Source organism: Syngnathus acus, chromosome 10 (assembly GCF_901709675.1).
Source record: "Syngnathus acus chromosome 10, fSynAcu1.2, whole genome shotgun sequence".
NCBI classification, from domain to species: Eukaryota; Metazoa; Chordata; class Actinopteri; order Syngnathiformes; family Syngnathidae; genus Syngnathus; species Syngnathus acus.
This window is the reverse complement of record NC_051095.1, coordinates 25,263,431-25,286,105: the sequence shown is the minus strand read 5'-3', so window position 1 is coordinate 25,286,105 and position 22,675 is coordinate 25,263,431. Positions and strand designations below refer to the sequence as shown.

Genomic DNA, 22,675 nt, shown 5'->3' with positions numbered 1-22,675 from the left:
TCAAGCACTTGGATTCGTCCAGTTTGTCATTGAAACAGGTTCAAACCTTGTGGAAGCGTTCACGTCAGTCGATCCATGCTGCAGGAAGCGTGTCCTTTGGCACCATCTAGTGGACAAAACGGAAAGTAAAAGCACATGCTGAAATAAATGTTTCAAACTACTACATTTATGAAAGTGTGCATGAGTTTCACCAGTGAAGAGCGCAGGACAGCACTGGACTTCTCTCCAACCGCAGCTCGCTGACCTGAGAGACACTGTAACGTTGGAACCATTCTACTTTTAAACTTATTGCCTTACAAGCTGGTTTGGCTTAGCAACGTGACATTTGGTCGACGTGTCGAGCAAGAGTAGACCTGCAAAATAGTTGTCAAGCTTATGCAAAAAGCGTATGTTGTAATTGCAATCGTCAATATCGAACTTGCATTTATGACATGTCACTGACTTGACTTTCACACTCCGGAAACCGGAGCGGATGTCAAAGTGCAAAATAAAACCCAGGTTTACCCTGTACATTTTCATCATTTGAATAACTTGTAGAACAAGCAATTTTATTTCTACACAGTACTTTTTTAAAATAACGTTACTGGATATGTACAACAGCCAAATTAAATTGCACCACATTCAAAGGCACAGACAGAATGCCATATGTTTTTTTCAAACAGGGCAAAATGTATAATTGGAAAATGGTTCATTTGAATCTTGCAGCTAACATCTGCTTCATTCTTCAACAGCTAGGAAGTGAGTGTGAATCGCCCATGACAGGGAAAAGTACTAGTTTTTTTTTCTTGTTCACTCTAAAAAATGTAACCGTGCTCTACTCATTTTAATCTGTGTAACAATTTACACTCAAAAATATTGAGTAAATTTGAAAGCTATGAAATCATTTATATTTGCATCATGAACTAAGTAAATGTAATTGAAAAAATTAAGTAGATGCTACTCAACTACATTGAGTACCATGAGATATAAAATTTAGTTGGTTTTGGCTGTACTAGATTAAAGGGTAATTACTATATATATATATATATGTGACGTGTTTTCTATTTGACATTGTGCCCAAGTTTCCAAAAAGATACTACGGTACTTCGGTTACACGCTCAATTAAATTGGAACTGAATAAAAATAAACTTGATGAATCATACACGACTGAATTATTTATTGTTTATTACCGTGCATTGAAACGTCTGGCTCTATCTTGTGGTGGTTCTTCGTGTCAAACCTAACCACCGTAAAAAAAAGAAACAGTGGAGCCAATATAGAAGCTTAACATTTACGTGCTATTTTTCAGTCATTCCTGCAATTGAATGCATCAAATTAAAGTTCAGATAGATTACTCAAGAATGCTGGGTTGCGTATGCGATGAATTCCGCTTGACATCTCGCGAGATCTGAGCGTGAACTAATTCCAGCGGAAGTAGTTCGCCATCCTCTTTTCCGCCGGCCATAGAGGAGTAAACGGCAGGGTAAGCTATGGTGTTAGCAATTTGACTTGCCAATCTTGAGCCATCCGTGTGAGAACACTTCTTTTATACTAAATAAAATAAAGGAGATCGCTCTGAAACGTATCATTGTTACACCAAAACCCATATTGTCGCGACATTCATGAAAGTTGGCTTCATTACGACGTCTCCCGCTAACGCCTCCCATCAGCGTCCGTGAATCACCCGCATGTCGTCAACGCTCACTGACCTGACGAAAACCTCCCGAAAGCATAAATAAAGATAAATCATTCGGCCTCCTATTTCCGCAACAACGTAGTAGTGCTTGGGATTGGTTCAATATGCGAAGTCCATTTATCTCCCTGAGTTGTTTACTATGCTAACAAGGCTGACAACACACCCAATGTGTTAGCATGCTAAGCTAACTATAATAGCTGCTTTTGATGCCGTTGCAATTATCTGCAAATAGCATATCAGCTACGAACCTGTTTTGAAACTTGTATAATGTCATTGGCTCACAAACTTTGAAACGTGACAGGGTCTGCTATGGTTTGCAACTATCTGAACTTGTAATGACTGCTTGTGTCACATCTACAGTAGACAGAGATAGGTTTGGATGTAGGATGAATGTTTGAACGTAGAAATTGTGCTTTTTTTTAACAGGTGAAGTAGGTTTCTTATCACGTGTTTTCCAATATGGAGCATGCATTTTCGCTTGATGGTGTGGTCTGTGAATTTCCTATAAAACATAGCTTTTCTTCCACAGCATTATGAAGCTGAACCCATATGTAACCTCTTCCCGCCGCAAGAACCGCAAGAGGCACTTCAATGCTCCTTCACACATCAGGAGGAAGATCATGTCCTCCCCCTTGTCCAAGGAACTCCGTCAGAAGTACAACGTGAGGTCCATGCCCATTCGCAAAGATGACGAAGTCCAGGTACTGAAATGAAGCTTGACTTTAGCTAAGAAAACTGGTTAATTATAAATACTCATGATTTGTTTGCCACACACAGGTTGTCCGTGGACACTACAAAGGCCAACAGATTGGCAAAGTGGTGCAGGTGTATAGAAAGAAATACGTCATCTACATTGAGCGTGTGCAGAGAGAAAAGGCCAATGGAACCACAGTCCATGTTGGCATCCATCCCAGCAAGGTGACCACTTTCTCTGCTTGTACTTGTTGGTGAATATGAAATGAAGGCCAATGCTTGCATGCTTTCGGGTATGCTTCAAACAACTGAGAAAGGTGAAATTTTGATCCTTTTTGTTCTAAATAATTATTTGCAGATATTCCTTGAAGTGTTTTTATTTTTGTGATTAGCCTCTCATAGTTAGTACCCCAAATGTGAGTGCAAGAGCTCAGTCTCCGATGGAACTAAAATTCATATCACGGTTTAATTGAGTCCCTTCATGTCAGCGATAAATTTTGCTGTGTGGCTTTAACTGAAAGAAATTGTATTTCTGAATGGTTGAAGAATCAGAAACAGTTATTATGTAAGGCAGTGGTCCCCAGCCTTTTTTGCGCCACGGACCGGTTACGTGTCAGAAATATTATCGCGGACCGGCTTTTATATAAATAAATAATACATTTATATAAATAATACATTTATAATAAATATATAAATACGATGAAATAAAAAGATACGACTGGCATAAAAACAAGTATAAACCACATAAAAATAAAACTCACCATTACGTTGAATTAGTGGGAGCACTGAGCTTGTTTCTCAGAAACAAGCGGTGTTACAGGTCAACTTGCTCCCATGTTATCTTCCTCCCCGTCTCCAGTTGCGCTCGTTAGGGCAAAGCATTGTGCGCAATCTTGTGTTTCGTGGCTGCAGATTTGTCACAAGCGATATGGAACTTGCCTGACTGCAAAACTGTTCAAATTCTCAATAAAAACGTTGAACGAAACGTCTAGTTTACATTTCCGACTGGCTGCAAGAAATAGCAAACAAAAAAAAATTTAAATGGAACAGTCATAAGTGGGATTTGAACCCGTGATGCAAAGTATTAAAGAATGGCTCACTGGCCATCGGCTTAACCGCTATGCTATCGTACAGTCACTGTAACCGAGGCAAATTATCTTGAATATAGCCAAAACCAAATTACCCGGCGAGGGTACGAGTTGACCTGATGCCGAGTGTATACCCGCCCATGTTAACTTGCTCTTCGGAATCAACTTGACATGGTCGCGTTCCCAGGCTTCACGCCAACCTCGCAGTAGGGCATTATGCATTCATGGCAACTTTCTAGACACATAAGGAATGGGTCCAAGCACTAAAGCAACGGTGTCACCAATGTTGACCTGAATTAATTGATCGTCAATAAGAAAAAAATATATACCGTAATTTTCGGACTATAAGTCGCACCGGAGTATAAGTCGCACCAGCCATAAAATGCCCAAAAAAGTGAAAAAAAACATATATAAGTCGCTCCGGAGTATAAGTCGCATTTTGGGGGGCAATTTATTCGACAAAATCCAACACCAAGAACATGCATGAACGAGCAACAACAGGCTAAACGATAGCTATGCTAACGTGACATAAACACAAACTAAGAGCTGAGAACGGCCCTGACGTAAAATTCAGAGTTATTCAAAAAACTATTACATAAATAACACGTTAATAAAACCATCTGCGTCACTCCAATTCATTAAATCCATCAATCGTCCTTTGTCAACAATGCGTGCGCGCCGCTGACGGCTCTTGCACTTAAAAATATTCCACAGGCCCATATAACGATATATAAATTATATATCAAATAACTATTATATAAGCAATAATGTTATCAAACCATCTGTGCACTCTAAATCATTAAATCCATCGATCAAATTCCTCGTCCTTTGTCAACATCGCCGCGCGTGCGCCCTGACGTCAGCCTCGTCGTTATTCCACAGATCTACTATATATAGATAATATATATTGTAGCGTTAACAAAGTTCAAGGAAAGACGTGGGTTTGGTAAACGGCTCTTTATTTAACAAAACAAACTTACAGGCGTGTGGCGGCGTGGACGTCCAGCCACGAAAGGGGACGAGAGCTCCATACGATAGGACCGGGCGTGCGTAGAAGCCATGACCGAGCTCCATGCACCGTCCTCGGACAGCCACCCGGCTGAGCGCCGGCCCTCGACTTCCATCCACGGAGCTGAAAGGCAGCTCGGTAGAGTAGGACCGGGCGTGCGTAAAAGCATTGTCCGAGCACCATCCACCGTCCCTGGACAGCCACCCGGCCGAGCGCCGGCGCCCGACTTCAATCCACGAAAGTGAAAGAAAGCTGGACGAGTCGATCTTTGTCCTTTATGTAAACAACCGTCGCGCTGCTGACGCGCGACGTCGCGTCGCGCTGCAGCAGCGCGACGTCGCGCGTCACTCGTCCAGCTTTCTTTCACTTTCGTGGATTGAAGTCGGGCGCCGGCGCTCGGCCGGGTGGCTGTCCAGGGACGGTGGATGGTGCTCGGACAATGCTTTTACGCACGCCCGGTCCTACTCTACCGAGCTGCCTTTCAGCTCCGTGGATGGAAGTCGAGGGCCGGCGCTCAGCCGGGTGGCTGTCCGAGGACGGTGCATGGAGCTCGGTCATGGCTTCTACGCACGCCCGGTCCTATCGTATGGAGCTCTCGTCCCCTTTCGTGGCTGGACGTCCACGCCGCCACACGCCTGTAAGTTTGTTTTGTTAAATAAAGAGCCGTTTACCAAACCCACGTCTTTCCTTGAACTTTGTTAACGCTACAATATAGTTATATAGTAAATCTGTGGAATAACGACGAGGCTGGCGTCAGGGCGCACGCGCGGCGATGTTGACAAAGGACGAGGAATTTGATCGATGGATTTAATGATTTAGAGTGCACAGATGGTTTGATAACATTATTGCTTATATAATAGTTATTTGATATATAATTTATATATCGTTATATGGGCCTGTGGAATATTTTTAAGTGCAAAAGCCGTCAGCGGCGCGCACGCATTGTTGACAAAGGACGATTGATGGATTTAATGAATTGGAGTGACGCAGATGGTTTCGCGCTGCTGTCGTCACTTGAAATTCAAATTACAGTAATCCCTTGCTACATTGCGGTTCGTTTATCGCGGTTTCATTTTTTTTTTTTTTGAAATTTTTTTTTTGAAATTTTTTGAAAAAAAAAAACACATATAAGTCGCTCCTGAGTATAAGTCGCCCCCCCACCCAAACTATGAAAAAAACCGCGACTTATAGTCCGAAAATTACGGTACGTTTTTCTGTGCGGCTTGGTGGCCCGGTACCAAGTGACCCACGGACCGCTACCGGTCCGCGGCCCGGTGGTTGGGGACCCCTGATGTAAGGTAACTATCAACATTGTCTGTGTCTAAAGTCAAAATTAAAATCTAGTTCTTTCTGTTAAGTTAAAGTCCCAGTGATCGTCACACACACATCTGGGTGTTGTGAAATTTGTCCTCTGCATTTAACCCATCCCCGTGTGATTTTGATCCATCCCCTGGGGGAGAGGGGAGCAGTGAGCAGCAGCAGTGCCGCGCTCGGGAATCATTTGGTGATCTAATCCCCCAATTCCAACCCTTGATGCTGAGTGCCAAGCAGGGAGGCAATGGGTCCCATTTTTATAGTCTTTGGTTGAACCCACAACCTTCCAGTCTCAGGGCGGACACTCTACCACTAGACCTTTTGAGCTGTTGTGCAGACAATGGATATATTATACAGTGTCTTAATGTAATTATGATGTTAGACCCCCACCCCCTCTTGGCTAATGTGTTTGGCAATGCACTAAAATCACATCAAGCTGTTGTGTTGCCTACTGTATATTTATTTTCTATGTGTATTTTCTATTTTTTTACCTGCTAATTTGCTGTTAATATTTGGCTGCGCGCCGCTGTAACAGTTTTGGACAGACTTTAAGTTAAGGAAAAATGTACCTGTATTCTGGTGTTTCGTGACTGTTTTACGATAGCGTCACAGTTAGCCTCACCATCTTTTCTTGGTAATTACTTCTCGTCCTCCTTTTGCAATATCAATATTTGTCAAACGTTTTTGTATATTGGCAGCCATGAAGTTGAGGGTTACTGACTTAGAGGAGGGGCTCTGCACAGTGGAAGAAGTTAGCCATCAGCAGCAGCTGGGTCGGTGGGGATGACTCCTCAATGTGGACACATCGGGGTGGTTAAAAACATGCAAGACTGTCCATCTCTTGGTCAGGCGTATTTAAATACGTGTAAATCGATTGATTAGCACGTCCGACTCACGGTGCAGAGGTGCAATGTTCTGGCCTTCCTGTCTGGAGTTTCCGTGATTTCCCCGTGCTTGTGGGTACTCCAGTTTCCTCCCACATTCCAAAAACATGCATTTTAGGCCGATTGACTTCTAATCGCCTCGTAGGTGTGAGTGCGGGTGGTGGCTCGTCTCTGTTCGCCCTGTGATTGGCTGGTAACTGGTTCAGGGTGTCCACTTTCGATTGCCTGAAGTCAGCTGAGATAGGCTCCAGCACACTCATGACCCTTGTGAGGAAAAGCGGTAGATGGACATTAAATTAAGGACTAATGTGAAAACTGCATTAAAAATGGCAATTTTGTGTAGCTGAGTCGAACGATCTGTTGATTACTGTCAGTCGTGATTAGTGTAAATTTGAACCATCAGGCTTTCTCACTGAGCCAATGCTAACAATTTATCAATGCTGCGCAGATTGTCCCTCTTCAAGGTCACAGGAAAGCTGCAGTGCTTTCAGCTGATAGTGTTTGAGACTCTTGCCCTGATCACCTGGTAGTCATGCACCTGACAGACTATGCCATCTTTCTATGCATGAAATGGTAGAATGCATCCACAATCTTTTGTCACTGCCATGCTATGTCTCTCTCTAATGATAACTGAAATCAACAAAATGTCCACCATACAATTCAAATAATAGTTGTAGTGGCAATCATGATTAGGACCTTCTTAAACTAACTGTGTAATATTGTTTAAAACCAATCTAATCACATTTCCTTTCCTCATAGGTGGTCATCACCAGGCTAAAGTTGGACAAGGACCGCAAAAAGATTCTGGAGCGCAAGGCCAAATCTCGCGCTGATGGAAAGGAGAAGGGCAAATACAAGGAGGAGACCATTGAGAAGATGCAGGAATAAACATCTTTTGCTATCAATAAATTGTATAAAACAGTTTGTCCATGTCATTTTTTCTTGTATCACACCAAATTGACGTTTAATAGTGAATGTTGCAGGTGCCAAGCAGAAAGCGTCTGACTTAAGATGCTTGTGAAATTGAAAAACTTTTCAGTTAAATAAGGTCCTGGTCATTAAAGATATTCTACATATGGCACTTTTTATGGTCAGATTTGTTGGCTTTAACAGCATTGTCACATTTACTACTATAGAGTGCGTCACATTTATACTTGGTAAGGTAAATGCGCTGATCAAATTCAACTTGGACTGTGAATCATTCATTCCAATTCAGGGTTCCTGCTGCCCCTTAAAGCTCCTCAATCCACCAATCAAAAACAAGGCCTTTGTTGGCATTAGAATGTCTTAAAATATTGACATAAGATTAATAAAGTGTCAAATCTTAAAATGAACATTCTTTAAAAAAGTAACTTGTAACCACACAATGATGATATCAGAACCAACAAAACAATGTGGGTTTAGTCAGTTTTAAGTCAGGTGCACATCATAAATGGATGTGAGCAACGTTTGACAGCATGGGGCATTTAATTTAAAATGGAATTTTAACTTCAGCTGCAGGACTCATTGGTGAGACTGAAGACTCACCCCTTTCTGACTCTGGTCAAATCAAGAGTTCCTGGACAAATTGACGTAATCCCGTCAATGCGAAGTTGTTCAATTTGGACATCAGAAACTTCATAATGGGCGATATCCCATGCGTTGAATTGAATTAAACTTAAAACCGGTACTGAGAATAGACGGATGGACAAACGTGGGTGTGTTTCTGAAAGAAAAGAAAAAAAAAAGCACTTATATGCTAAATGGGTCTGGTGGGCATGCGCACTAACACTTCCTTCTCTCCGCGTGATGTGGTCACGTGACGGTTTGACGCTTCGCGTTTCAAGTTGTGAGAAGTTTCTATCCGTGTGACATTCTCCCTTCTAAGTTTGCTGATTCCATGGCAGAATTAAGTTTTGTCATCGCTATGTCCGCAATGACCCTGTTTTGGGGCGTAGTGGGAGGAGTGGTGCCCTGGTTTATCCCCAAAGGACCAAACAGAGGGTGAGTGTGTTAGTGTCACTTCACTAGCACAGCTAAATGCAAAACGAAAACGTTCATTATTGTGTCTATGATCATAATTGGTAGCTTGCAGTGTTTTTTATTTTACGGTGTATGTGTTAAATGTTGGTCAGAAACGTCTACAGCTTTTCCTACGAGTTTGTGTTGGCGAGTACAGGCTCATACTAGATCAAGTTTCACCTGTGTGTAAACTTAATGTTGAGCTTTTTCCTCGACATGTCGCGATTTAAGTTTTTAAAAGTATACTCTCGTACGTGAATAAATAAAAATAGCTCATCTCTGGAAAAAATGATGCACTTACCGTATGAATGTCTATGAATACCTTGAGCTAAAATTTCCTCAAACATTGTCTTTTCCCCACAGAGTCATTATCACGATGCTGGTATTGACTTCAATTTGCTGCTACTTGTTGTAAGTATTACTAGGCAATGTTTGTAATTTAAACACATCAAACATCTTCCTTAGCTAATAATACTTACTTTTTATAAGTATATATTGTACCATGTGTCCTAAATACCCAACTATTTCACAAATATACTTCTCTAGAAACCACTTCACCCAATACTGAAAACAATCTTATGTCAATGTAAAGATTGACGTGTAGTGTTAGTTGTGGGAATGGTCTGTTAGATCACAATGGCCGGGTTGTAAAGAAACAATTTCGGATAAAATCTAAAACTTCCATCTGTCAATTTACGATACCGTCACTTCTTATCAGATGGTTGTGTACAACCTGGACTGGTCAAAACCTCATAAAGGTATGGGAAAAGCATACATCCAGGCACATGGTGATGCTCGATGCTGGTTAGAGACCCGCAATGTCCAACATTTGTTGAGCAGTGATGTTCATATGTATTCTTTCTATCAGTTGGTTGATAGCCATTCTGGCCCAGCTGAACCCTCTGTTTGGGCCGTCTCTATCCACTGATGCCATTTGGTACCTCAACTACCACTGGTCGTAAATGCTCAGGTAAAACCCATTTGGAATGTCAAGGCCAGCATTTTCTGCATCTTGTCGTAATTGGACTGATTAATTCTCAGAGTATGGTCTCAGGAGACGGTCGTGCAACATGAGGGACCACTTTCTCATCACTTCATGCTGCAGTCCAGTTTTGAAATGCCTTTAACTCGCATCCTTGTGGTTTTACAGACTGACGCCACATCTGTGCCTTGTACAATTACAAGCTCTAAAGGACTTTTCTTAAAATTGTGTGTTTTGATGTAAAAATAAACCTTAATATAAAAAGTTACTGTTTGGTTGATGTGTGTTTAGTTCCGGTCTTTAAACAAATAAACTTGTCATAAATGTTACTTGTTGTGCCGTATCCTCTGTTTTTTATACAGATCCCATTAGTATTATAGTCACATCTAGTATGGATGTCTAGAAAATAAATCAACATTTATTTCTATTGGTGCTTAGTTTGAACGCTTTCAACTGGTGAATGAGACCAAGTATTTAGAGCATGGTGTTCTCTTTAAACTTAGTATTTCCCTCGAACTTAATAATTAATTTTTTAGAACTTCATAATAATTCTCAAGAACAGAAAGTGCTTGTCATGTAAATACTATGTACAATTTATTCGTGGCTACCTGAAAACTACTGGATGGAAGGCGAATGAGGATTGTCTCTCTAGCTTGCCGTAGTAGTCCTGCGTCCCTCTCTAAAGCGTAGGCAAAATGGCGTCTCCCGATGTTCACGTCCGAATATGCGAACAAGAAATATTAAAATATGACCTGGAAGTCAAGGCTCTCATCCAGGTGAGGATTTTAATTAGTATTATTAATTGGGGCTGTGTTGGAATACGGTGGTCTTTGGGCTTGTCGTTTCAGAGGAATGTTTTTATCTAGTAATATGCGACTGCCTAAGTCGATGACGAATTACCTACGTGATCAAAAGTAGACGTGTGTGCGTGTGTAATGTACCAATTCATTTATACTATTACGAGGTATTTTATACAGGAAATTGATTCTGTTTTCAGTTAGAAGAAACAGCTGATTAGCACGTCTGCCTCGCAGTTCTCGGGCTGTTCGATTTGCATGAGGTTTAAGACTCAACACTGCTGGTCTCGATGCCCAATTAGGTTTTGTTTTTGTTAGGGTTTGCACGTTACTAAGACAAATGTGCTTTCTTATGGGAACACAATGCGTCCGTGAGGTGACACGCAAGCGTACAAAGTACGAAGCAACACTACAAATACATTTGTAGAATTATTTCCGACGAAAATTATATCTCAATGTCGCTTGAAAACTGTGGTCAATAAAGATATTTCAACTTTAGAAGCAAAATAGTTGCTTCCACTTTATGATTTGTGTCAAGGTCTGATTTATGAACATATCACATTATTGATATTCATGTAACTTTTAAAAAATGGTCAGCAGTTTACTCTTGTTTTGGTTTTGAATGTGGCGCCATAATACTTTCATACAGTAATCAATAGAAATGAAATTATTGGTAGTGTGTCAAAAATATGAAATATTGTGTGCTAAATTATTCTAAACTACTTAAAAAATGTAGGTTTATTTTTATGCTATCAAATGGATTTCAAATGACTAAAATGAAGTTTTCGTATTTCAGCTGTCAGCTTTTTTTTTTTTTTTTTTTACTGATGTTTTAAGTTTTTGCTGTGGTATCATTTCAGTACGCATCTTGAGGTATTTTATTCTATTTTATCTTAGCTTGTTTTTTTTGTTTTTTTATAAATTAATACCGAAAAATTTCGCCCTTGTCTCCTTCAATTTTTCTGTACGTGGCCCTCAAACGAAAAAGTTTGGACACTCCTGTTCTAAGTGTTTGAGGGAATGCCGGGATGAGAGAGGGGAGGGCAGGTTGAGCTGTGTCAGGGGTCCGACGTGCCATACCATAAAAGGGTAAGCAAACCAGGCCGAATATATCCCCCTTCTAATTTACCTCCCACGCACACACCTTTTCTTGCCTACAAACAATTACATTTCATATTTTACATATTGTCACACAAATGTCCAAGCTGCTCATGAATGCATCATTCACAATGAGACTGGTTGAGACGGGAGAGCTGATCTTCAACAAATGAGCCATGTAAGATGAGTCAAACTGCGCCAGTTAATAATGTGGAACAATTAATTGGTAATTTTAGGGGATGATGTCAAGTGACTCTTTCATTATTGTGAAAAGCCCACCAACAGGGAAAAGTATTGTTATTTTATGCTTACAATTTGTGCTGACTATTTTGCAAATACAGTAAAAATAAAAAATAAAAATTCAATTACTTGTACACAGAATGTTAAGTTGTGGCGATTCAAAACAAAGTTGTTGCTCCATTATAATAATAAGATAATTTGTTTGCGTTCATTGAGTACTAAAGGAATGAAAGTATTCACCAAATAAGACAATTTGGACTTCAAAATTACAGAATATTTAAAGAATAAATCAAATCCCTATCTCCTTTTACGTTTTGTGAGCAAAAAACTCGCTGGCAGCTGGTGTTTTCATCCATCCATCCATTTTCTGTACCGCTTTGCCTCCACGGGGGTCGCGGGCGTGCTGGAGCCGATCCCAGCGGTCATCGGGCAGGAAGCAGGGGACATCCTGAACCGGTTGCCAGCCAATCGCAGGGCACACAGAGACGAACAACCATCCGCAGTCACACCGAGGGGCAATTTAGAGTGCCCAATCGACCTATCAAGCATGTTTTGGGGATGTGGGAGGAAACCAGAGTGCCCGGAGGAAACCCACGTGGGCTCGGGGAGAACATGCAAACTCCACACAGGGAGGGTCGGAGGTGGAATCGAACCGGCACCCTCCTAACTGTGAAGCGGACGTGCTAACCAGTGCGCTACCGAGCCGCCTGGTGTTTTAATGATTGCATTAAATTATTTTTAATTAGTTATATTTCACTGTTATGTGTTAACATGGTTGCAGTTGTGCTCCTTGTAGTTGCAATGCATGTTCCCCTATATGAGAATTGTAAAGTAAAATAAGTCCATATCAGGGGTGTTGTGGTTGTATTGCTGATATTTTTTCCATACTACTGAAGATATGAATAAAACTAAAAGGGAGACTTCAGAGAGCCCCACACATGACATGGGATTTTTATTTATTTACCATTTTTAGGCCACAATATAGATAAATATACTAACATACGAATTTGTGTTGAATGGCCACAAGTTATCATTTTGTTGTCTTTTTATTGTTTCCACAATAGTAATAATAATAAAAAGTTCCATGTGCCTCCTTTTTAACTTTAAGCACCTGGCATTGATCTCTTACTATTATTGATGTATCTTTTCTTGTGTTGTGTGCTTTTGCTGTAACGCTCTTATCCAAAATGCCACATGTCATATTCTGCCAGGATATTAACGAGTGCAGAGGTCCTCAAAGCAAGCTGACCGAACTGAACGCAGACGTGAAAAAGAGTTTTCACAATCTACGATTGCGCATTCAAGTGAGACCTTCATAAAGCCCTGACTATTTGCATTTATATGTCATTAATAACATCGTTTGATTGTTTTCATGGCAGGATTTAGAGCAGATGGCCATGGAGCAGGACAAAGAGTCTGATAAGCTGGCCTTGATCTGTCAGGTAGAAGGACACAGGAAACAGATGCTGAGGTAACTTTTTCATCCGATTGAAATATCTACTACTGTCACGTTCCAAAAACGTGCACGTTTGTGTGTTTGTGGCAGCAACCAGACGACCTGGAGGAAGTCCAACCTGGCCAGCAAATTGTCAATCGACAATATGGAGAAGCAGGCGCTGCTTAATGGAGCGGATAGCGGCGCGAGACAGAGGTGAGGGGACGGCAGGTTAGGGTTAGTCGGCTGTCAGCTGGAGCTGATGGAAACTTGTATAGTGGGACAACTACGATTAACCTCCAATTGGTCACACTTGAACTTTTAGCCACATCAATTTATATACTTGAACTATTCTTAAAGTATACCAAAGTATTCCAATAGCGTCTCTTCTCAACAGTTCTGCAAATAAGAGGCCGAGAGTGCTTCAAGCTATTTATTTCTCACTCCCATTTAAACGTCACTGTGAAAGACAAAAAGAATAGACAACTAAACATTCTATACAAACATTTTCAAGCAAACTACATCATCTTGGAGAAAATGGGCACATTAAATATGAGATGCCATAGACAGGCTAATGGAAATTAGCATCAATATTATGTAATGTAAAAATACAAACAGCATAAAACTATTGTCTCTCCCCCCCCCCCCCCTTTTTATTCCCTGTAAAGCGTCTTTGGGTCATTGAAAAGCGCTATATAAATTGAATGAATTATTATTATTAATACTCCCAGGCCTATATTCTCTGCTTTATTTCAACAAGTATTAGTGGTGCTTAATTTATTAGGGAACCTTCTTTGGTGCTCCTTTGTGCTTCTAGTTGTGCTGCATGACCTATTGAACAGCGCATGTTGCAACACTAGACCAAGGAATTTAGATTTTCCTCTACACCAAAAACCCATGAGAATGATTCACTTTGTTTTGGAAACTTTTTACCCCTAAAGACATTTCCGAGCAGCCACAATGGAGAGTTGTGTATATGCTCTTTCCTACATCACAATACCGTCCATTTGAATGAGTATCATATATTTCTGTTATTTATTAGTTTTCTCATTGTATCATTCAGGAAGACCACCAAAGAAGGCCTGGCCCAGACATCCAGTGACATTACAAAGAATCTGATGAGCATCAGTCGGATGATGGCCCAGCAGGTTAATCAGAGCGAGGAGACGATGACAACGCTAGGTTGGACTGAGACTTTTTTTTTTGTAAAGATTTTGAATTCCTGGAGCTTGCGCCATGCTGTTTGTATTGTGCTCAAATGGTTTTCTGTGCCGTTTCTAGCAACTTCATCCAGAACCATCCAAGAGACCAACGATGAATTTAAAACTATGACTGGGACCATTCAGCTGGGCAGGAAACTCATCACCAAGTATAACCGCAGGGAGCTTACCGATAAACTGCTCATCTTCCTCGCGCTGGCCCTCTTCCTCGCCACAGTGCTCTACATCCTGAAGAAAAGACTCTTTCCTTTCTTTTGATGCCTGTACGCCATGAACGCATTCCAATACTTTCCCAAAGTGAGCACAAACAAATTCAGACATAATGCATCTTGTGCTACTTCCCTGGCTTCTTCTCAGTGTCTCAACAAAAGCGAAATGCTGGTCACCACTCAAAGTTGGGCTCAATGAAATACAGTATATGCGACACAATGTTCTTTATCATGAGAATGGCTCATGTTGAAATTCCGAATATAAACTTCATTGTGTTGTACTGAGATTGGAATTGTTCACAATGTTGGTGGCTCACATTGCACCTGTTACTCTTGCGAGCTGAAAAAAAGTGCACGTATCTTTGTAGCCATGCCCACATGCGAATGGCCGAGACAGAACAGCACACATCCCTGTCTTTCTTCAGATAAGACCCGGAAAAGCAAACTGTGTCCTGCCTGTTTTTCCCCCTCTCCAATATGGCTCGAACGTAATGGTGGGGGATATTTTTGGTGTGTGTGGATTGGTTATCTGACGTTGCCTTTTCAGCACCTCGTAGGAGAGTGTGTCCAGAGGAGCGAGCTGTGTGACCTCACCACAACTGTTGCCACCATTTTAAATATTCTCCTATTTAATTAACAAATAACTGTTCAGTGTGGATGGTTGAAATGTGTCATGGAGTTCAATGTAGGAAGACATGCAGAGAGGCACCTTAATGTCAATGGTGTGAAGTGGAAGCGGTGCCAACATGTTTCTATAAAAGTTTTCTTCGGCAGAGCGTTCGGTTGTCTGGGTTGTTTTTCTTAAAAGTTAGTACTGAAAGTGAAATTCAGAACCAATAAAAACATGTCAAGGGGAAACTTAGTGACATTTTCTTCATTAGCAAAGTTAAATTGCATGACTAAATTTTCTCTGATTGTGCTCTTCAAATGTTTCTCAGTAAATTTGTAATTTGTGTTTTGTTTATTTTTTGACTGCAACACTTTAGTGCATGTTGTATATTAATTGTGATGTTTTATCCTATATCTTGTGCCTCACCTCCATTGCCCAATCTTGTGCTCCCACAGGCAAAATAATTTTTATAAATCTTTTTTTTAAAAATATTTCGTATACAAGTATTTGTCCTTCATGAAAGACTGGGTCAAGGTTGTGTCATTTACAGCCATACATGTCTGTGCCGGCTGCAGCCATTCAACAAGTTGAGTGAGTGTACATGTCGTTGACAGCAGGTTGTAAAATATGTAAACTACTAGCAACATTTTAACCCTATTTAAGCAGGTTGAATGAAGCGTCATAATAGCCACTTGAACATTTTAACTAGACAGAAGCCATATGTATGACGGCTGAGAATGAACACCCACAGGATGGATGCTCTTGTTTCCTTGACGTCCTACCTAGTGAGATGAGGCGGGTTTTTTTCTTTCTTTTTTTTTTTTTTTTGCGTAATACAACCCGCAGATACAATATTACAATAGAAATGCTCATCATCTGCAACTACTGCATTTTATTGGGAGGTGTTTCTTTAAATCATGGTCACCTTATTTTACTTCATTAGAGAACAATTGCTATTTGTATAGTAAAGTGCAGCTCAGTGGACTAGTGGTAGAGTGTCCGCCCTGAGACTGGAAGGTTGTGGATTCAAACCCCGGCCGGGTCATACCAAAGACTATAAAAATGGGACCCATTGCCTCCCTGCATGGCACTCAGCATTAAGGGTTGGAATTGCGGGGTTAGATCACCAACTGATTCCCGAGCGCGGCACCGCTGCTGCTCACTGCTCCCCTCTCCCCCAGTGGATGGATTAAAATCACACGGGGATGGGTTAAATGCAGAGGACAAATTTCACCACACCCAGATGTGTGTGTGACGATCATTGGGACTTTAACTTTAACTTTTAACTTATACACCTCTAAATTAGAACCGTCAGTTAAATTAGGTCATTTGAATACTTTTCACTTTATTCCATAGCACGCTTGGCAAACGTGTTAAATTGACAAGTATCACGTTTCTGTGCTTTTTTTATTTAGAATTTATTATTAATATTTGCTCGCAAAAATCCATGACAATATCCTGTGTCGGAAACAGGCATCGCTAAATATATTCAAACAAATAAACCAAAGTGTTTTGACCCAATTGCTAAGAATACAGCATGCCGTCAGAATAGTGGCCAATTACCAAGTCCTAATGCCATGGAGCGAGCTCCCGCTGTTGGAGGTGGGAAAGGCGGCCTGGACGTTGTTGAGCTCTCCTTGCATGCCGAAGTTCACGTAATTGCCATTATTGGACGATACCGTTTGCATGGCGGCTGCGGAGTAACTGCACGCATAGTTTGTGCCGCAGGCGCTGTTGGCGTAGCTGCTAAACTGCGGATGCGGATAGTTGTTGTAGGCGAAGTGGTTGACGTGGGCCATGCAGTAGGACGGATTGCAGGGGCTCGCCTCGGCCGCCACGCATGCCTTGCCGTCCCGCACCAACACCGGCACCGACACCCTCTTGGGCGGCGGCAGGGACACCATCTCCAGGCTTTGGTCCTGCCTCTGCCGCTTGCACTTGTACCTTCGGTTCTGGAACCAGATCTTCACCTGCGTCGGGGTGAGCTTGAGGACCCCGGCCAGGTGGTCTCTCTCGGGGGCGGACAAGTACCTCTGCTGCTTAAAACGGCGCTCCAGCTCGTACACCTGTGCCTGGGAGAAGAGGATCCGCGGCTTTCGGCGTCTGTGGCCCTTCGGTCGGTTCAGATCCTCGCGTTTCGAGTCGTCTTCGGCTTCGCCCCGAGGACTCAACTCCTCTAATTAGAAAAGATAATAATAATAATAATACTAATACTAATACTAATAATAATAATAATAATAATAATAATAATACTACTACTACTAATAATAATAATTAATAATTAATAATAATAATAATCTGTTGGATGACTGGATGGATGGATGGATGGATGGATGGATGGATGGATGGATGGATGGATGGATGGATGGATGGATGGATGGAGAATTGGCTATCTGTACTTTTGTTGGTTACATGCATGCATTGTCTGGATTGATGATAAATTACACACGCAATACGAATATATAAGCCTATTAAAAATATAAATAAAATGCATTGTTTGACTTTTTTTTTTTACAAATGTAATCGATCGTTTTTCTAACGTTTCTACGTTTCCCCTTGTAAACTACCAATTAACTACAGCTGTTGTTGCGATTTTTAACTGATCCTATCAAAAATGTGTAATTTATTATTATTATTATTATTATTACTATTATTATTATTATTATTATTCCGCAGGGGGTGAACTGTTAATTTTTTAATGGTCTTTTATTTATTTGCTCCCAAGATTTATTTGTTTTTCTGTTTTTCCAGGAAATTGTCTAATGCGTTTAGCGAGTTCAGGTTATTTTATTGGTCTCATTAAACATTATATTAAGGGTTAAATGCATTGTCACTGTACCATACTGTTACCGCTGTACTTTTAGCTTTTTCCTTGACATCCAAAGCTTTGACAAAAATTTAACGTATTTTTCTTACAAAAGAAACTTGCGGGGAAAATGCATCAAATGTATCTGCGCCTTGTTTTATTAATTGTGAGCTATGTCATTGTTGTTGTTTTTTGTCACGAACTCACCTTTTGCATGTTTACCTTCTAACGGGCCTGATGCGCCCTCCTTCACTCCGTCCATCTGCGTAAGTGGTTTTCCGTAAATAGCGAATTTGGGGTCATGATGATGGAGGTCCTCGTCAAACAGTGGGATCCCCGTTGACATGTCCCGCAAAGGCTCGTGCTTGAGACTCAGCACGCAGCAGGAGGAAGTTAGGCTAGAAGTGGCGGTGAGCGCGTTGCAGCAATCCATGCGAGAAGAAAGCTCCAGAGAAGACATGAGGTCATGGCTGTGCTCCAGATTTAATATATCTTTGACAGAGAAGGGAGTGGACGTGCTGGGGCTCGGAAACATCGCCAGCAGCTATTAAACTGTCACGCGAAAGCAACGATAAGACAAGTCCTTCTTCTTCCTGGCAACGTTTAGCAGATTTAAGTATTTCTTTGGTTTGCCACACACAGACCCTCGGTGAAGTCTTCACTAATTTGGAACGACAATTTCAGACACTTTTTTCTTGGCTTCTCTCTCTCTCTCTCTCTCTCTCTCTCTCTCTCTCTCTCTCTCTCTCTCTCTCTCTCTCTCTCTCTCTCTCTCTCTCTCTCTCTCTCTCTCTCTCTCTAGCTTTTGCGCATATAGACGCTCAGAGAATGTGGGAGTGGGGAAGAGGGGGCCAGGCGGGACCTTTTCAGTATGGTCTCAGTGGTATACGTAGACGTAATTCCAACTGACACGATTGAGGTCCGACACCTGCTGGGCCCCGTGTTGTCATTCACTGCAAACGAAGTAAAACTCATTACACTAAACCGCTCCATATTCTCACCAGACAAATTAGACATAAATAAAGGCACGAGCGAATGAAAAGTTGTTGTCTGCCTTTACAAAGACAATGCCAACGAAAGAAAGAAAGAAAGAAAGAAAGAAAGAAAGAAAGAAAGAAAGAAAGAAAGAAAATGGCCAGAATTTCCAACATGACATACCTGTAATGAATGAAATAAATCAATCAATTTCCCTGAATTTCAAGTCCTGTATAATATCTTCACAGTTCACACCGTTACAAAACTAGAGCTGTACGTGTATAATGGTTGTAGCACATAATTATAGCTGTTTATATATGTTTTAAAAAATATTTTAATATGGTTGCAACGCTGCGGTAAAATTTGGGAGAGTATTTTAATGACTGTGTTAATTGTTAATATTAAGCGCCATGCAGGAATAGTTTGAGAACAGTGGAAGGAAATATTGAATGGAAAAGATGGTATTTGTTTTAATTAAGCGTGTTTTGCAGTTTTAATTTTGTTACATTCAAGTTACCTAATTTTGCAAATTTCCATGCAATTTATACTTTATTCTCAAATAGGCCTACCGGTTTCATTGTATTTAAGTACAGCAGATTAATTAGCATTAGTTTACTGTTATCTATTTTAGCTCGTGTAAGGATAATGTGTAGGGTTCACGAGCTTAAATGGCACTGGAAGTAAGATGTGCTCGACGGATTTTTTTTACGCTAATCTGATTTAGAATATAAAATATTTGCGACGACAATGGTCTTGTTTTGTTCTCGCGTTAATGACACAAACGAGGTTTAGTGCATTTGCACACTTTGGGTGTCATCTCGTCGCTCATCGAGGGAGAGGAAATGGGCCAGCCAAGAGGTCAAGAAATTGAACAGACAAAGGGTTTGAACATGGAACTTGAAACCAGGAGCTCCACACTCCGCCGTCTGCCTTCGAAAGATGCTGGTGCCACTGTCGGCCTTATCTGCACGTGATAACAAACAGCACCAAACCCGCGCGAACACAACCACCCAAACACACTCATCCGCAAGCTGCCGGCCCAGTTATCCCACAGAAGCACCATATGTGACACCCACAACTTTAACCATCCAATCAGCCTCCAATTATATCATCGTTGTCCTTGAAGATCTATTTGAAGACCAGTTGGGAATATTAAAACTTAAAGTATTCTTGGTTTTATTTATTTATTCATGTTCATGTCCACAACAATATAGTCCAAAAATCCACAGCGTCCTGTCATTTGTTTATTTAATTTGCAGTTAAAAAAAGTAAGACAGAAAGGTACGCTATCCACATGATTATTATTATTATTATTATTATATTTAACTGTGCAAGTGCAGTCCTTCTAGTTTTGTCGCCTGCGTGTTTTCGTGTTTTGCAAATAGTCAATAGTCTATTGTTGCATTATTCTGAATCTTAATATCTTGTTGCAAAAATGTTCTGCTTATTGTGCTAACTTTTTTTCATTACAATCAGATCACATCTTGTTTACGTATCCATTACATTGCACATCTTGTTGATAAATGAATCAATTAGAATCAATAAAAAGTGAATTGATTCGAGAAGTCAGCTGTGTAAACTGTGCACTGACGTGTAAAACTAGTGTGTTGTTGTCACTGTGTGTGTGCGTGTGTGTGCGTGTGTGTGTGTGTGTGTGTGTGGGGGTGGGGGGGGGTGGGGGGCGCCTAATGCGAGTGGAGACTGTGCCAGGAGACAGACAGTATTATCGTTTGTTTTATCTGTAGCGTTTAGCGCAGCCACGGGCTAAATGGGTTCCCCTGGCTCCGACCTGGATGGTGTTTATAGTTTTAAAGACTATTTGTGCGCCTCCGCAGCTGATGAATGGACGTGGAATCCTTCCGAGGCGGACTGAGAGTCAACACTGTCCTAATAATTGGCCCAATAAAGTAAACCCGAGACGTTGTCCACATTTTCGCTCGTCAAAAATCCCAAAGGTCGCAGCATGCATCCGTTTGAAACGTGCACAAAACGAAACCTTTAGTTGTTAGCTGCCTTGTAAACTGTTGGAGCAACTGTAAATTGAACGTCTGGCATGTGTTTCATAACCCTACTGCTCCATCCCATTTGACATTTGTCTTTCTGCAGCACATCCCTAGCCCAGATAAAGATGCAGATAAGTTAACTTAAAAACTTCCGCTGCGCCAATGCGTGGGTATTTTAAAACGCGTGTATGCTTGAGTGCGTGGTGCGCGCGCGCATGCATGCATGCATGTGTATCCTGGCCCGCTTAGGGCATTTGGTCATATGCATGCTACATTTTATCCTTGCAGATATAAAATGAGTAAATATATCGTCTAAGTGTTACTACCATACAAACTTGTATGTATTTACTTTTATGTATTAACTCACATTTCTCCACAACAAAGAGAGAGAGAGAGAGAGAGAGAGAGAGAGCGAGAGCGAGAGAGCGCGAGAGAGAGAGAGTGAGAGAGAGAGAGAGAGAGAGAGAGAGAGAGAGAGAGAGAGAGAGAGAGAGAGAGAGAGAAGCCAAGAAAAAAAGTGTCTGAAATTGTCGTTCAAAATTAGTGAAGACTTCACTGAGGGTCTGTGTGTGGGAAACCAAAGAAATACTTAAATCTCCTAAACGTTGCCAGGAAGAAGGACTTGTCTTCTCGTTACTTTCGCGTGACAGTTTAATAGCTACTGGCAATGTTTCTGAGAGAGAGAAGCAATTAAAAATGTCAAACACATGAGCAGCTCATCAGCAAGTTTTGTAGAAACTTGAAATTATCCTGATCATTTAAATGAGGTTTGTTGCAGCAGGTAGACAAGGGAAACAGGAAGAATTTGGTTCTCGTAGGACCAGGGTTATGGCTTAAGTGATGCAAATGATGATGACGGACTGGTTGACGGGCTTAAAATTGCGGTAATGAATTGTAATTTAGTGATGATGGAAGCACGGTCAAAGTAACGATGACAGAATGATGGACTGACAGGTGGCCCCGTCACTGGCGCATGATGAATAATGAATTAGCAGATCATTGATTCACCTGGTAGATACTAATAATTTGTTTAAATTAATTTCTGGCTGTGCATGTGGGCCACTGGTTAGGTTGTCAGCCTGTCTCGTGCACCTGCCTTGTTTCCCTTCACCCTAGATAAAGAGTTCATGTTGCACATGGTTGCCTTGCCTCGTCTGTGACATCTTGCCATCTTCATGCGATTCTAAGATCTATTGATACTCTGCCACAGTAACTTATGTAAATTGCATAGTCAGACAAACAAAATATAATTGATTTATATGCAAACTCTGATATAATTTGTCTTTTGTAAATGGATGGACGATGGCGGGAGGATGGCTGGATGTATACAGAACCTGCTCCAGCATTATAATTCAAGCAGGGGAAAAAACTAAAAAGCAACATTTAGAATGGTGAAAAATGAATACATATTTGTGTCATTGTGGCTTTTTTAAGATATAATTTGAATGAGTCATTAATGGCAGTATGCAAAATGGCGTCAGATCACTCTTATTTGTGGAACATATCAGAGTATGAGATAGAAATAAACAATAGGGGCTTTCACACTGCAGGAACTAATTCAGGAACTTTCCCATCTACCCAGGTAGTTTGTGTATGACCCTTGTTCACACCGTAAAGAAGGATTTAGGTCCGGAAG

General features: G+C 41.1%; 4 protein-coding genes across 4 annotated transcripts; 3 read left to right on the top strand and 1 right to left on the bottom strand.

Moving 5' to 3' along the window:
- Positions 1 to 1,382: 1,382 nt before the first annotated feature.
- On the top strand, positions 1,383 to 7,587 carry rpl26 (ribosomal protein L26). Its single transcript, XM_037262896.1, has 4 exons — positions 1,383 to 1,462; positions 2,205 to 2,376; positions 2,453 to 2,593; positions 7,423 to 7,587. Exons 2-4 carry the CDS (start codon positions 2,209 to 2,211, stop codon positions 7,549 to 7,551), a joined length of 438 nt encoding a protein of 145 aa, XP_037118791.1. The 5' UTR covers positions 1,383 to 1,462; positions 2,205 to 2,208; the 3' UTR covers positions 7,552 to 7,587.
- An 826-nt stretch (positions 7,588 to 8,413) lies between these two features.
- atp6v0e1 (ATPase H+ transporting V0 subunit e1) lies at positions 8,414 to 9,975 on the top strand. Its single transcript, XM_037262897.1, has 4 exons — positions 8,414 to 8,646; positions 9,028 to 9,075; positions 9,533 to 9,634; positions 9,706 to 9,975. The coding sequence occupies exons 1-3, from the start codon at positions 8,543 to 8,545 to the stop codon at positions 9,624 to 9,626; spliced, it is 246 nt and encodes an 81-aa protein (XP_037118792.1). The 5' UTR covers positions 8,414 to 8,542; the 3' UTR covers positions 9,627 to 9,634; positions 9,706 to 9,975.
- A 321-nt stretch (positions 9,976 to 10,296) lies between these two features.
- On the top strand, positions 10,297 to 15,507 carry bnip1a (BCL2 interacting protein 1a). The gene is made up of 6 exons (XM_037262892.1): positions 10,297 to 10,422; positions 12,993 to 13,085; positions 13,161 to 13,252; positions 13,328 to 13,432; positions 14,280 to 14,398; positions 14,498 to 15,507. Exons 1-6 carry the CDS (start codon positions 10,342 to 10,344, stop codon positions 14,692 to 14,694), a joined length of 687 nt encoding a protein of 228 aa, XP_037118787.1. The 5' UTR covers positions 10,297 to 10,341; the 3' UTR covers positions 14,695 to 15,507.
- A 1,120-nt stretch (positions 15,508 to 16,627) lies between these two features.
- On the bottom strand, positions 16,628 to 18,689 carry nkx2.5 (NK2 homeobox 5). The gene is made up of 2 exons (XM_037262874.1): positions 18,269 to 18,689; positions 16,628 to 17,431 (listed from the first exon to the last, which is right to left on the bottom strand). The coding sequence occupies exons 1-2, from the start codon at positions 18,594 to 18,596 to the stop codon at positions 16,815 to 16,817; spliced, it is 945 nt and encodes a 314-aa protein (XP_037118769.1). The 5' UTR covers positions 18,597 to 18,689; the 3' UTR covers positions 16,628 to 16,814.
- Positions 18,690 to 22,675: the final 3,986 nt, after the last annotated feature.

What these genes read in the sequence shown, in the direction of transcription:
- rpl26 (XM_037262896.1), top strand. Translation starts at nt 2,209, where the DNA reads ATGAAGCTGAACCCATATGTAACCTCTTCCCGCCGCAAGAACCGCAAG. An exon ending in GCAAAGATGACGAAGTCCAG is followed by an intron (nt 2,377 to 2,452) that starts GTACTGAAATGA and finishes TGCCACACACAG; the next exon opens with GTTGTCCGTGGACACTACAA. An exon ending in TTGGCATCCATCCCAGCAAG is followed by an intron (nt 2,594 to 7,422) that starts GTGACCACTTTC and finishes CTTTCCTCATAG; the next exon opens with GTGGTCATCACCAGGCTAAA.
- atp6v0e1 (XM_037262897.1), top strand. Translation starts at nt 8,543, where the DNA reads ATGGCAGAATTAAGTTTTGTCATCGCTATGTCCGCAATGACCCTGTTT. An exon ending in CCCAAAGGACCAAACAGAGG is followed by an intron (nt 8,647 to 9,027) that starts GTGAGTGTGTTA and finishes TTTTCCCCACAG; the next exon opens with AGTCATTATCACGATGCTGG. An exon ending in TCAATTTGCTGCTACTTGTT is followed by an intron (nt 9,076 to 9,532) that starts GTAAGTATTACT and finishes TCTTTCTATCAG; the next exon opens with TTGGTTGATAGCCATTCTGG.
- bnip1a (XM_037262892.1), top strand. Translation starts at nt 10,342, where the DNA reads ATGGCGTCTCCCGATGTTCACGTCCGAATATGCGAACAAGAAATATTA. An exon ending in ATCTACGATTGCGCATTCAA is followed by an intron (nt 13,086 to 13,160) that starts GTGAGACCTTCA and finishes TTTTCATGGCAG; the next exon opens with GATTTAGAGCAGATGGCCAT. An exon ending in CACAGGAAACAGATGCTGAG is followed by an intron (nt 13,253 to 13,327) that starts GTAACTTTTTCA and finishes TGTTTGTGGCAG; the next exon opens with CAACCAGACGACCTGGAGGA.
- nkx2.5 (XM_037262874.1), bottom strand. Translation starts at nt 18,596, where the DNA reads ATGTTTCCGAGCCCCAGCACGTCCACTCCCTTCTCTGTCAAAGATATA. An exon ending in AGAAGGTAAACATGCAAAAG is followed by an intron (nt 17,432 to 18,268) that starts GTGAGTTCGTGA and finishes TTTTCTAATTAG; the next exon opens with AGGAGTTGAGTCCTCGGGGC.